At 36.2% G+C, this 14561-nt stretch overlaps 1 protein-coding gene across 5 annotated transcripts in view; it reads right to left on the bottom strand.

The window, feature by feature from the left end:
* Positions 1–646: 646 nt before the first annotated feature.
* The window catches only part of ATF2 (activating transcription factor 2), a 48699-nt gene continuing 34784 nt past the window's right edge, over positions 647–14561 (bottom strand). For all 5 annotated transcript variants that reach the window (XM_066554068.1, XM_066554069.1, XM_066554071.1 and 2 more), the window contains 2 exons: positions 9948–10053; positions 647–3297 (listed from right to left, as the gene is read on the bottom strand). In XM_066554068.1, coding sequence (XP_066410165.1) covers positions 3071–3297; positions 9948–10053 — 333 coding nt within the window. In that variant the 3' untranslated portion in view covers positions 647–3070. The remainder of the gene's footprint in view (positions 3298–9947; positions 10054–14561) is intronic.

The following is a 14561-nucleotide window of genomic DNA, read 5'->3' as shown; positions in this document are numbered from 1 at the left end:
GGTTAGAAGTTGTGTGCAGCTTCACTTCATTTGGTCCATACATGGAATAAATGCAGACACACGGCAACTTTACTCTTGAGTTTCCTCCAAAGCCTCCGTACTGGGGCTCCGGCATGAGTTTTTCAAATGGTAAAAGAATGTGCCATTCCATGCATGTTTCCAACATCCATAAATAAGCCCAAACCATTTTTACTATTCTAAACATCAGGTGTGAGGGCATGATTTTTTCTGAACCCTTGACAACACAACTGTGCGCCATTTATTTGATTACAGTTGTTATTTCTGGCTTCATGTATATTGAAATAAGATTAAAATAACTGGAAGTTAGGTGGAAATTCTGATTACACACAGTGCTTTTGCTGTGGAACTCAGGGCAACCAGGAATGGCTGAGCAACATCTGGGATCACCAAGCTATGTTTATGAACTCATTTATCTGTGGATTACCTTGGGCTCCTGGAACTAATGATAAAATGCTTGTTCCTCAGCAGCTGCTGGAGCTCAGCTGCAGAGCAATGGTATTTACCTTACTTTCTCAAGAAACATACGTGTTCTCATTTACATAACATTACTTTGACATTACAGTAATGACTTCCAGAAAAACACTGATAATTGCAAGGATGAAGAAAGAAGTCTGAAGACAGTGCGGCCTTTTAGAACAATTATAATTTCATTAAAATAGGAACATAACTTAAAGATAGATTTTATTCTCTTTGATGATTTACTCATGCAAACTGCACATAAAAGAAAACAGTACAGTTTGTGAAACATGTCAAATGTAAAGACCCAAAATGCTAAGTACAGAAGTAGTGTGACAACGTCTCAAAACGGAATCCATGGTAGTACGGCTAATACCTTTTCTCTATTTGCTGAACACAGATTTTAATGGTTCTTTTTCCAGCCCCACTGTTAAATTCATTAACTGTTTACACATCTCCTATACACTTATGTAGACTTATTTTACAAGCGCAACAGTTTTGTTATAAAAAAACTCCACTTATATGATTTAAAAGCCTTTGTGTTTAGGAGGGCAAATTATAGTATGATCAATGAGGCCGCATTTAGTCCACCAAACCTACAATGAAAAGTGACTGTAGAGCTTTCTTGCAGAATTCACATTTTGTGCCTTTGCAATTCATTTCTTTCTCGTGAGAGGTCCATTGTATTTAACCATCCTGGAAACGTTCAATAACTGTTACAGCTTTTTATCTTGAAATTGGGAAAGTAAGACTTTTAAACACATGAGGTTATCAACACAACTTTCTTAGTTTTAAAATACAAAATATTTAAATTCCCTAATATTTTCATGCTTAAAGCCCTGCAATGATACATATATGACTTAGATACTTCTTTGTCCAGTTTTCAGTACAGTATGGTTGTATATATATTGCAGAAATTATATTTTCCTGTGAATCAATTACATGTTTAGATTTAAAACTGAACCAAATAGAAATCTGATGGCACTGACACTTAAAAAACGCATGGTATAGTGTGGAGAAGGAAGAGCAAATGAACTACACAACCCATTATAAATGCATTAAATCTTTGTTATATACATAATGGAATCCTGCTTTACTGCCAGTTGCTACTATGCATCTGTTTTTGCTATTATACAAAGTTTTCCGACCTGAAAGCACACATCTACTTTTTTTAAAACAACTTAATCTATTGTAAAATATTGTACTGTATTTTGAACATGAGTACAGAATCAAAATAGATAATGGCACATTTAAAAAACTCAGTATCCTACAGATGATTGGATAATGAGAAAAAGTGTACCTACAATCATCTCATCAGAAACAAACTACATCATGGAATGTTAGTTATCCAAGTTCGCACAGTAAATAACATTTTAAAACTGCAATCACCTATCAGCCAGCATCACATTGAAGGCATCTTTAAACATTCAAGCAAAAGACTGCTGGCATTAACTACTGAACCATTCTCACACACACACCACACACACCACATTATAATTACATTGTTTCCAAGATACGGTAGATACTGATTTTTTTTTTCCACAAGAAAGGTATCAAAATTTTTGCTACTAAAAGATGACAGTGCTTACACAAGAATTAAGTACAAGTTAGCTTGCAAATACAAGACAATGACAAAAAAAAGTCGAGTTGTCTGAAGAAGGATTTTAGGCTTTTCTGGCATCCAAAACCATGAGTAAACTCCTTAGTCTGCGACTCAAAAATCCACAAAATATCAACCTACTTTGGAATAACAAGTATTCCATACGTGATAACTCTGTATTTTACAATATGCTTACTGGTTTCAGCCTAGCAACAAGGGGTGGTTATAGATATCTATTCTGACCGGAGAATTAAAGCTCTCCTCCCACCAGAATCAAGTGTTGGAGTGGGAAAAAAACCCACCTGACATCAATTAAAAAAAAAAATCAAATCTATTTAGTAATGATCCTCATCTAGGATTGGTATGTGCATAAGTACTGTATCTCATATACTGTACTGGCCCTATTAAACAAATTAAAGACCCCAACAGTTAAAAGCCAACCAAAATGCTATACATAAAAAACCCAAATGTTTTTCTTCCAATGTTCTTCCTCTCATAATGTGCAAAACAACAAAAAGGCAAAAAGACTAAAAGCAAATTTACTGTTACTGTCTTTCTCTTGCCTAGTGCTTTATGACCTTGCTAACTTTACAAAGTCAATAGGGACTATGCAGAACTTTGGTATAAAAATGTCACATAATATTCCTATCACAGTCTTGGGGATGACCTTCAGTAATTCACCCCAATGTTTGTTAAAATAATACCAAATTAAAAATGAAATAAACCACATTGTACTGTACACACACTTTACACATTAAGCACAAAAAATAACTAGTAAAACTAATACTTAAAAAAAAAGTCTTTCGCAAAGAGACCAGAACTGGTGTTCCGTCTTATTTCCACCTGCCAATCGTTAAAGCCAAATTTAAGTTGGATTTTTAAAAACGAATAATTTTAAGCTACAATTTCTCCTAGATGGAGACTGGTCTGTTGTTGGTTTCCCTTTAAAGTCACAGATGTGTATCTAAGGAACTGATGCAACCAAGTTTGTAATCAACTTCCCGAGGGCTGGGCCTGGGAGGGAGGCGCCAGGACGATCTGGGACAGCACGGGCTCCGTGCTCTGGTCCGCCATCTGCGTGAGCACCGAGGTGGCCACCGCCTCCGCCTTGGACGTGGAGCTCACGCCGTTGGAAGTGCTGACGGAGCTGTGCTGGATCGCCTCCGTGTGCGGGCTGCTGGGCACCGAGATGTCCTCCGAGCTGTCATCCTTGTCTGCAGCTGAACGACAACAACTCATTTATTCTGTGCTGGAACGCACACCACCTCCTCCCAGCCACAGCAATCACCCCCTAAATAGCTAACACTCGTGCTGTAATGCAGCACAAATTGCAAAACAAGCTTATTTCCGTTTTTTAAAAAGAAAATACTATTTTGTAAGCAGAAAAACCAGACTGCAGTATGGACTATTCAGGAAACCAGAGTATTTTCACATCTTCAAGGCCATGATTAAAATTTCCTGCCTAGTAAATCAGCCAGTGGGTACTATGCCTAATTCTAATGATGCATGTTCACATCAGTAAACATTATTCACAGACTACAAAATGCTATTTATTGTGTCTGCTTAGTAATCAAACAAGAATAATTCTACATTCAGTAATAAATATTTGCCATCATGAGTAAGATATCTGAAAAAATATTACTTACACCACTATATTTACTGGACAATGCTTACATGAGTTTTCAGCCTCCATTCTTTTAACAGAATGAAGTTCCATAATTTTACAAATGCCTCTTAATAGGTTTTAAAATCATTAAAACTGGCTTAAAAATATTTTTGGAATATTTCAGGTGTTCTCCACACAACCAAAGTGAATTAGCCACAGAATTACATCATTTTTTCCCATGACAGAGGGTAAGCAGATTAAAAAAAATTATCACTGTGCAAAAATAAAATTTCCAAAATTATCATGACTTAAAATGTCCCTCTTGCACAGACATTCTAGTCATGCTAAAATCATCCTTTTTTCCAGAGCTGCAGAAGTTAGCCAAGGTATTATGCAAACACTGCCAAACTAAAAGTTTGAGTTCAAAACTAAAAAACCAAGAACAGAAAATTATCCTAATGTTTTTCACTCAAAAATAGAAATACTAATGCTGAATTTTATTGTAACTTTTTTATATCACTTTGTGCTACTAACGTTTGCAAGTACTTTTCACAGCAATTTTATAAACAGACCAAAACCAGTATCCAGGTGGCATATTAGAAGTCCCTTTTCAACTACTACTGACTACCATGATACAAACATAGCCAGAAGCAGGCATGAACTATTGCTTGGGACAAAGCAATGGGACAAAGCTTGATCTTCTCTAGTCTTGTCTTTGCAATCTCTTTCAGATTTGCTTGAGACTGGCCTACAAGTTCAGAAGTGTCTCAGAGAAACAATGGGAAAGGATGACACTAACATGGGGACACAAGCAGTGCTGTGGTATCATGTCCTCATTTCCACAAAAAGCCAGGCTAAGAGCAGCAACTAAAAGGAACATTAAGCGTGAAAAACCAATAGTGAAATAGAGTTTCTGTTTTACTGAGGTTTATATGACATGCTAGCTATGGGTAAGAAAATTTACTAACTTAGCAAGTCAAGACCCCAGTATAAAGATCTTTGAGCAGCCCTATGCATACTAAGAACAAACTCCTCTTCAAAGCTTGAGAGCAACTGTTCTATTACTGACTGCTTCCAGAAAAGAATGGTAAGGTCAAAAAGGATGGGTAGGCAAGGAAACTGCTGAATTTTTTTTTTTCTCAGAAATACTGCGTACAGGAGCAAGGTGGCAATCTCTCCTACAACTCCACTAAAAGAGCAAAGAGTAAAACGTAATAGCTTGGAAGTTAGAATGCTCTTATCCACAAGGCCAACTGTTTTACAGATCCTGCACTTTTTAAAGAACAGACCGCTCAAACACTGAAGGAGAGGGATACTGGTGACACAGAACTAGATCTGCTGACCAGTGCTGCATATCCAAAGGTTTCATAATAACTGCAAACAGCAAGAAAATCAAGGTATTTCCAAACGGCATTTGTGACCCTTAGGAGAGTTTGCCCATTCAAGAACAGAAAGAATACGAACAAGTATCAATTTAGTTAGAAGTATTCAACAGGATAGAATCTTTACCATACCTCCACAGCAAGACCTACAAGATCTCATGTAAAACAAGCAAGAAGGAACACATGCAAACTTTGTTAAAAATAGAAACCCTAGTGCGACTTGCTGAAAAATACTCCATTACTAATTATGAGAGTAGCATATTTTTTCCTCAGACAGAATGAAATGGCAGCAAGTGGGATGACATGTATCAAATACAGTCTCTCTGCTGTAACACCTGCTCCTCTTCTTCAGAACTGCTGCTATTCTCCTATGAATCTCAATCTTCCTATCAGCTTCTTTTGCTGATTCCCAATGTCTGGGTTGTCCAAAACCTCCTCATTCTCAATAAAAAATGGTTAGTTTTAAATGCTACGAGCCAGAGACAAAGAAGAAGTTGAAGTACATCCCTATCTTTCAGCCAGAGAAGAAAGGTCTTCCACTGTTCTGTCTTCCTTAACACATTTCTGAACTCAAAAGAAATGTCTGTAATAATATCACAGTGGTAAAGAACATGAAAAAGGCCTGGTTTTCTGACTTTGATGGGTTCTGGAAGATCCTACAAGCAATGTGAGAAACAGTTATGAGTACAGAGATAACCACCAATGTACAAGAGCAGTGTTCATATCACAGAGCAGATAAACAAACATGCTGTGCTGAAGACACAAAAGTATACAATTCAGGTATTTTCAGATGCCAGGGGGCAGAGAGGGGGAGCCTACAGCAGACAGGTGATTATATAAAACATAGAGCTAACACTAATTTATGATAATAAACTGGACTGGAAGCATAAATCCTTGCAATAACTACAGACCAATATTTAGAAATTAGGTGACACCCTAAAGAATAGCTATATGAATTTTTTTCAATGTCCTTCCTAATGTAGTCCTAACTTTACAGGAACAATGGCCAAAAACTGAAAACACCTCAATTTGAAGTATTAAAACCAAACAAGAAAATCTACTCATAGAATATAGAAGGTATTTAGAAGTCATCCTATTACAGAGATGGCTTGTTTTCTTAAGCCTGAAGACTCGGAATGAAGAACAAAGGCTTTTAGAAGAAGACAGAAAAGTCATACTTAAATTCTGACAGATTCTTTTTTTTTCTTAGTTGACCAAAGAATTGCCAGGCACAGGACTGTGATTTCAAGAGTGTGACTGATATGTAACAGAATCATACTGTAGCTAACAATTAAAAAAAAAAAAAAAAAAAAAAAAAAAAAAAAAAAAAAAAAAAATTAAGCTTTTTAATGGCTTCCCCTGCTTTGCCTCACATCAAGGAAAATGCACAGTCCAAATTAGAAATTAATTCAAAGAAATAATGTTTGCTGTATATTAGAGGGCTGAAAATTTACAGAACTGTATCACATGAACTTTCCTGAAGGCTACGTAGCTCCTAGACAGGCTGTGTCATGAGGAGCAAGCCACTATGGATATGGAACGCAATGTGGGCTAGATTGGGCTATAAAGAAGATTTAAAGAGCACCAAATCAGGCACCGACTTTTGAGGATCTACTAAAAAGTACCCTTTTCAAATAGCCAAACATTGCTGCTATTTGCTTCTTACCTACTGTCTTACCACCACAGTAAGCAATAGCTTACTAATAGCTTACCAATAGCTTACCAATTTGCTTACCAATAGCTTTCAGTAAGGTAAGCAAAGAGGGAGGGATTTCAGTCTTCAGAAGAAAAAACCGACCTACACCAAAACAGGAGTGAGTACACAAGCATTGATATGATCCTGAATTCCTTTCAGCCCCTGATAATCACTAACAAGAAAGAGGCCTCATGGTAATTCTCATCAGGCCATGCAGGGACTACAGAGGGACCTAAGCCTAGCAATGCTTTTTTCCAGGGAGTTGTCCTTTGTGAATATCCCCTGCAGGCACTGAAGAAGCACTGCCTGTCCAAAACTGGGCTGCAGGAAAACACAGTGGTTTGAGAGGTTCAAATCATTCAAGGTCTGAAATTGGTTGGTCACCTTCTATCTTTCTTTTTAAAACTAGCTACAGAAAAAACATAAAACCGCCCCATTCAACACCCCCTACACTGCAGCCTCTATCTGTCTTCTTTTATACTCTGTTTTGAAAAAAATGCTCTTGAATATTAAGATGTCCTTGTGAAAAATATGGAAAAATATCTTAAAAAACTCTTTCTCCCTTAAAAAAAACCCAAACTCTGAATACCACAATACATTTTCTTCTCACTAGTTTTCACCTTTGTCCTAATACAAGCCCAGAAAAATCCTAACACAATACAGGGAGTATTGTAGAAGACTTTTAGAAATTATCTAGTATAAAAGATAACACGAAAAATAAATGAACAGCATCTAGGCATCTTGTATACAGAGCACTTTCCCAATCCACAGCTGAAGATGCACTCAGAACCAAAAGCATCCTTTTCTGTAAAATAAAAAAGTTTAAGCTGGCTGACTCAAAGTAAAATATCTATTTTTCTGGTTTCTCTGTCCTGATGACACCCTCTTTTAAAGCAGGCACAAGACTTTAAAATAAGGAAAACGTGATCCCAAAAACAATTTTAGAAGAAAGGGCTATGTGCACTGTCGTGCTTTTCACTTGGCCTGAGAAAAAAATGTGTTTGGGAAATACAAAAAATTTAAAAAAATATGTAAAAGTAAAGGCCAAGTGATCAATTATTTGTTCCTATTTAAGGGCATAATGCATGAAAAGCCATCAAATTGTGGACTTGGCTGTTAAAATGTGGTCTATGCAGTGCACAGTAGTCAGCACTGCAGGAGCTCTTTAAGCTGGGGTCTTCAATTTCTTCCAGAGACAAGACTGTTAAACCACTCACTACATTTTTGAAGCAATTCCACTTTGATTATTTGATGAATGGAGTATGTTTATTTAAATACACTTTATAGGAATACCATTTTCATGAACACATTGACTGAAACAATTTTTTTCTCTCATAAACTGTTACTGTGGATATGTCACTTAGCCAACATACTTTCCTTACAATATTCACGCAGAGATAATGTGACAAAATCCTTTCAGAGGAATGGCATTACAACTATCATTCATGTTAAGCTTTTACTTTCAACAGACTTTCCAAGAAACTGAGCTATGCTTCTAATTTCCTTGCGTAATACTATTTTCCTCTAAAATGTAGGCTTTTGCCACTGATTAGTATTTTAGGTCTGATTCATTTTGTATTCTTTACTGAATCAGATGCATAGTCCTTTACTGAGGGCTGAAAACAAGCACTACTAGACAGGCCATTCACTAATCCTTCAACAAAGAAATCCTTGGCATGGAATCACTTTGACAGTTTATGACTTACGATGAAATATTTTACATCCCAATTCAGGAACATGAATCCTCAAAACATCAAAATTTAAGAAACCTATGGTTTGTTTTTTGTGTGGAGTTTTTTTTTTTTTTTGTTAAAAACCTTGCATGCATAATGCCATCCCCCTAGTAGCTTCTGTATGAAATTATGTTGTTCTGTCAGATGGGAGCCATAATGGCCTCATCCCTGCAGCAATCATTGTTAATATAAATCCCAAATGTATTTCTATACTGTTCCAATTTAGTCCAAGATGCTATTTTCTGTCTTGTCAAAATGACTGGAGATCAAAGGACCAAGATTTATAAGCTCAAAACTGACAAAATCAGTATTCTAAATATATATGGCAATACAGAGTTGCTAAATCTCCTGAATCTTTTAAATTAAAAAATATTGCCCATTCTGATGAAATTGCTTACAATGACTACAAGTAAAGATGGTGGCTATTAAGTTTTATCGCAAGCACCTGAGGATCTGTTTGCATGCAGTACAAAATGTTCCTTTATTCTCCTGAATTACTGACACTGGCAAATTAAAATGAAGTGGCTACATATGGCAGAAACAATCTTCACATTTACAAATATCTTGAAATATCACTAAATCATAAAAACGAAAGCTGTGGGTTATATATTATGAATGTTGCCTAATGCATTCCCAGCTCAGTTATTTGTAACAAATTTGTGTACAATGGACAAAATTGGCCATTTATTCTACAGCAGCAGCAGCTGGTTCTGGCACTGTGTATCACAGCCAAAAAGGAAGCTACAAGTCAGGAAAGCATAATTAACCTTTAAAATGCTGGAAGGATGAAAAGTAAATAGAACAACTTAAAATAAAAATACGGATTAGAAAATATTGGTATTGACAGTGTCAGTATTCTCCTCAATACTAGAACTGTCTTCAAAACTACCCTCTCTATATAAAAGAAGTAATTTAATGTAGATATCAAAGCAAACTAGAAGACATTGTACAGTAGGAGCCATGAACCTGCATCTGATTATTTTAATGGCTTGACTGATCCTGGATGTTATGGTAAATGAGGACAGCTGTTATAGTTCCTCCACTGAAATCTCATTACAATGAAGGAAAAACACCCACAAGAACCTTTCACTGTATTAGGCTATGATAAAGTATAAAAAATGGTTTATCGTGTGCTCTTAATACTCTAATTATATTTTCCAAAGCAGGTGCAGTAACTGATAGTCCTTAAATGCTAATTATCATATGCATTCATTAAACCAACATAAACCTTTCAATGTTATGCAACAATTCAATTTTGACTTATACATATATTTTTAAATACCATGTAATATTTTCTGTCTTCCAATAACTTCAAGCTTATATAAAAAAAAGATCTTTAATGTAATATATATAATATTAGAACCGCACTTCTCAATTTTAATGCTCATTCAGTTCATTTTGGCAGTATTTCATTGATGCAGCCTCAGGCTATAGGTAATGGAACATTACTCACTATGATAGCCAGATTTCTTCTGCATGGCGGTTACAGGGCAATCTTTATGAGCCAGAAGAAGCTGTTTCAGCTGTGCCACTTCATTTCTCAGCAGGGTGACTTCATTCTAAAGGAGAAGAAAGTTATGTACTTTACCAGGCTCAAACTACACAGGTTTTGAAGGTAAGCATTAAGTTTTATAGGATTTTCAGTTGTTCATTTAGGGGTAGCTGAAACACAAGCAATTTCAATTTGGTATATACTGCAAATATATATATATTTATTTTATCTTAGAAAATGCAAATATTAGCTGAAACTTGGCTAGCTTTGTTACATTTACTGGGAAATGCTTGGGTTTTTTTAAAAAATATAACATATGTTTTTCAGTTTGCAGATGCAGAGTCTACATATAGTCTCATTCACATGATCCAGCTACTGTGAGACTCTTCTGGAAGGTTTTGTGATGAATTCTAATCAGAGTAAACCTACATTTAGCTCCAGAGATTTTAACAAATGTCACGGCCAGCATTAAAAAAAGGGAAAATAGAAAAGAAAATCCAAAAAGCCAATGCAGAATAATTTTTTAGTGACTCTATTTACACTTGGACTTCAAAAAAGAAAATCTTACATAGTGGAAAATAATTTAGCAAATACTGGTTGATCCCCAGACTGATTTTTATTTTGGCAGCCATACATAAACATGGTCTCAGAAGGAATCACTGATAATAATGACAAAATCCGGAGACGTCAGCTTGTGTCGCTAAAGCACAGTGCAATCTAAGAGACAGCACCTGCACAATCCAGTGCCTGGATTCATTTCCAGACTCTGCCTTTTCACTACTGCATGACCTTGAGCAAGGTCATTTCACTGCTTTGTGCTCCAACTTGGCCATTTGTAAACTGGAGAGCTGCAATACTTACCTTCCCTGGAAAGCAGCTTGGTGGCTAGAGATGAGGAGTGCTGTGTAACTGCATTGCATGTGACAATCCAAATTAAGAATGGTGTGGCATTTTGATGTCACATTGATGACCCATTTTTATAGAGTAGAAAAATATTTATGAATCAAATTATCTGTAATGCTTTGTGATACCCATATCTGGACACAATGTGTGTTTTTCATGGGTTATTTTATTTTGAATATAAATCTTTTCTATTAACACTTGAAGTTACTTCAAATACAAGAACCTTTGCATATTATTGTAATATACCACACATGTGACATAATTATTTAGTAAATGTTTATGTTTCTGCATTTAGAAGCAAGTTAAAGAAAAAAACAAACAGCAGAGGGAAACTAGATGGCATCTGAAATTATCTGCACAATAAACTACAAGAAAGTCAACCTATTTACTTGCAAGCAAGAAATAAGGCAATGCAGCCAGAGATGACATGAATTACAAGTTAAAGGATTCCAAAAGAAAACAATTCTTCCAGAACAGAACTTATTAGGTTTAATTACATTAAGTAACTAAAATATCAGACTGTTCAAAGAAAAGCTCCTCTCTTGTGTTCCCTCTCTCTCCATTTAGAAGAACAAATTTTAAGCCTTTATACCTGCAAAATCCTCTTAGGGTCTCCTTTTCTATTCAGTCCTTTTATGCGTAGAATACCCTTTAGAAACTTTTTACTAAAAGCAAAAGCTGGAAGATGCCAAAAATGTGACTCCACAGACACTTGTAATGAAAGAAAAATGTGACGGCAAACAAAAAGGTTTGAAATGATAGAAACCCAACCAAAAGCTCCACAAATTCTCTACCAGCTGGCACTACATGTCCTGAAACCTTAGGCTGTTAAGAAAGCACAGGACTACTGCCTCCAGCTCTGTCTGCCCTTAGTTCACCATGTTATTTACTGAGGAGCCACAAATCTTGATATGCAGGCAGCTGCACAGAATTGACAGAGGTTGGGCAGAAAAAACCACACTGATGTAGTTTTGAGGCACCTGATGACCTACAGAAGCAACAGTGTCCAAGACTATGAAATATAGTTCTGCCAGTTCAAAGGAACTCTGGCAATCAGGAAAAGGTTTGCAGAAATTTTCTCTTATGCCTCCCACATTTTAAGGAAGAATTTTATATACAAACAGCACATCTAAGTATGAAGTTGCTGTTCATCTGTGGAAGTAAAATGATATGTTTATGAAAAGTTTTTATAATACAGTTTATAGCTCAATATCAGCTGTATCAAAAATATTAAGACCACTGCTAGCATAAATACAAAAAGTAATACATTATCTTACATTATCTTATTAAAGCAAACTTGAAAAACATGGATCAGCATTCCTATATAAAAGAGACTGAGGTAATTTCTAGAACAATGGTAGCTGTATATTCCATAACAACAACACTGGCGCCAACAGTACCACATAAAATGCACACACCACTCGTGACACTAGAACAGAGTTCTGTCTGCTGAACACAGGGATGGGGAATGTTGCAGGAAGCAATCTATGGTTGCCATTTACGTATTACCAGTAAGAACCACTTCTAACTGGTAAAGGGGGCTGTTTAGAACCCATTCTTAAACATATTTGCTTGTGACAACAGCAAGTCCTTCCATCTCATTCATAACATGTGAATGTGTGGTGGTCATTACATATGTGGTTAACCTGTGGGAAACAGGCTACCAAGAAACACATAAAATAAACATTTTTAACAGGTGGCACGAACAAAGATGATTTCAGATTTTCACATTGGAAAGGTTCTCATCATCAGTGAGACAGAACCAAGTGCAGGCATCAACAACTCTTTAATGAAGTATACAATATAGCTCACATGCTGTTGAGAAGAATTTGTATGTTCCTGCATTTCAAAATGTGCTAGCATGAGAAAGCAGCTTTCCGGAGGAAAGCATACTGACTTGTACCCGCACTCCATCCTTCAAAAGATGCCTTCCCTTCTGCATTCTTATGAAGGGAGGGCACAGTGTATGACACATTCTTTTTTATCTGCCTATTCTTCCCTGTATCCAAAATGTAATAGTGGGACCATGGGAACACATTAGCCCTTACCCAGCACGGTGTGGGACAACACTTGTGATATGTTATTACTCAAAGTATCATCAGAGGCAGGTAAATGTGACTTCTGGGGATAGGGGACTGCCTGTGGCTGAGTTAAACAGCATTCTTCCTCCTTCCTTTTTGGGCAACTTCCTCTATGGGAAAGGATCTTTACTTATGGGCATACTTTCAAAATTTAGCCTTCCTAAAACAGCTTCTGCAGCATCAGTACAAATCATCACTCAATTGCTGCTCACTGAAAACCCATTGGGACTTCATGAGGAAGACAGGCCATTCTTCTAGAGCTTCACCTTTTAAGATTATTAAAGCAACAGGGACCAAATACAGAACATGTAATGCACTTTGGCATCTGATTCTGCAATGTGGCTCAGCGGCCACTGTGAGCATGGTCAACACCTTCTTATACCCTGCAGGATTGTGTAAGGCAGAGGCCACACAAGGTGAGGAATAAAATTTAAGATCAATAAACAAGTCAACAATAAATAGAAAACAGTTCTCAAGAATCAAATCAGTAAATAACCTTCAAAATACTGGAAGCATGAAAAAAACCTACACAGCAGAATCTATAATAAAGGCAGCCTAACTAACCTATATATGTTACTGGTGATGTAATAGATGGAAATTTTCCTTTAAGCAAATATTTGAAAAATATTTGCAAACTTGAAAACAACCATGAAGTTACCTTCAAACATTTATAAGAAGAACTTGATAGAAGTTAATATACAGAAAAAAATAAATTCATCAACCAAGTAAACCTCTTCGAAATTCATACGTACTGTCACCAGCTTGCAGTCTTACAGCCCTTCCCACTGCCATGGGAACCTCTGACACAGGCATTATGAGAAAGCCAGTAACAGCACTGAATGGAGTCAGAATTGTTACATGCAGAAATGCAATGCAGGTGTTTCACTGTGAACCTGCTTTTGGAAATGTGATATCTTGGTAATTTCAGCTGGGCAGGCCACTTACACATTAAACTAAAAATGAACTACTAAACCTGCATTAAGGCAAAACTCCAAACTTATTAAATTTTCTATTAAATATAAAGTAAATAATCATGGGTCATTGCTGCCCACTCTGCTGATAAGCTGTGTCAAGTTATTATTATGGAAGTATAGGATTGATTAATATTTTCACATAACGCACAGTGTAATTATTTCTCTGATACCCAATTTTCTTTTCAAGTTTTTCTGTTCTTTACAGTTAACAGTTTTGCTTTTGGTAGACTGTAAGAAAATTTTTCTTGAATTCACTGTTACTGAATTAACACTTGTAAACATTTTGTTTATTGGACTTATGTGATTTTTTTTTTTGTTATAAAACTTGGCATATATATGTGAAAGACAGGTCACATGATACCAAACATTACTTTCACTAAAAAACTGATTTTTTTCATTCTCCTTCACTCCTTTCTTTGATTATTTAAGCTACAGTGCTACGTATGATTATGTAATTAATGGACTTAATTGAGGGCTGTGCATTAAATGAGTATGTCTAAAGACTGTGAACAGGTGTGAGAAGAATACATATTTGCAAGAAATTTAACTAATGCTTTTGCAGAGTGTCATGATTCTTGGAACACAGGAAACCATTTCACGGTGTGTGCTTAGGTAGG

This window comes from Molothrus aeneus, chromosome 7 (genome assembly GCF_037042795.1).
Source record: "Molothrus aeneus isolate 106 chromosome 7, BPBGC_Maene_1.0, whole genome shotgun sequence".
Taxonomy (NCBI): Eukaryota; Metazoa; Chordata; class Aves; order Passeriformes; family Icteridae; genus Molothrus; species Molothrus aeneus.
This window is presented reverse-complemented; position numbering and strand designations above follow the sequence as displayed.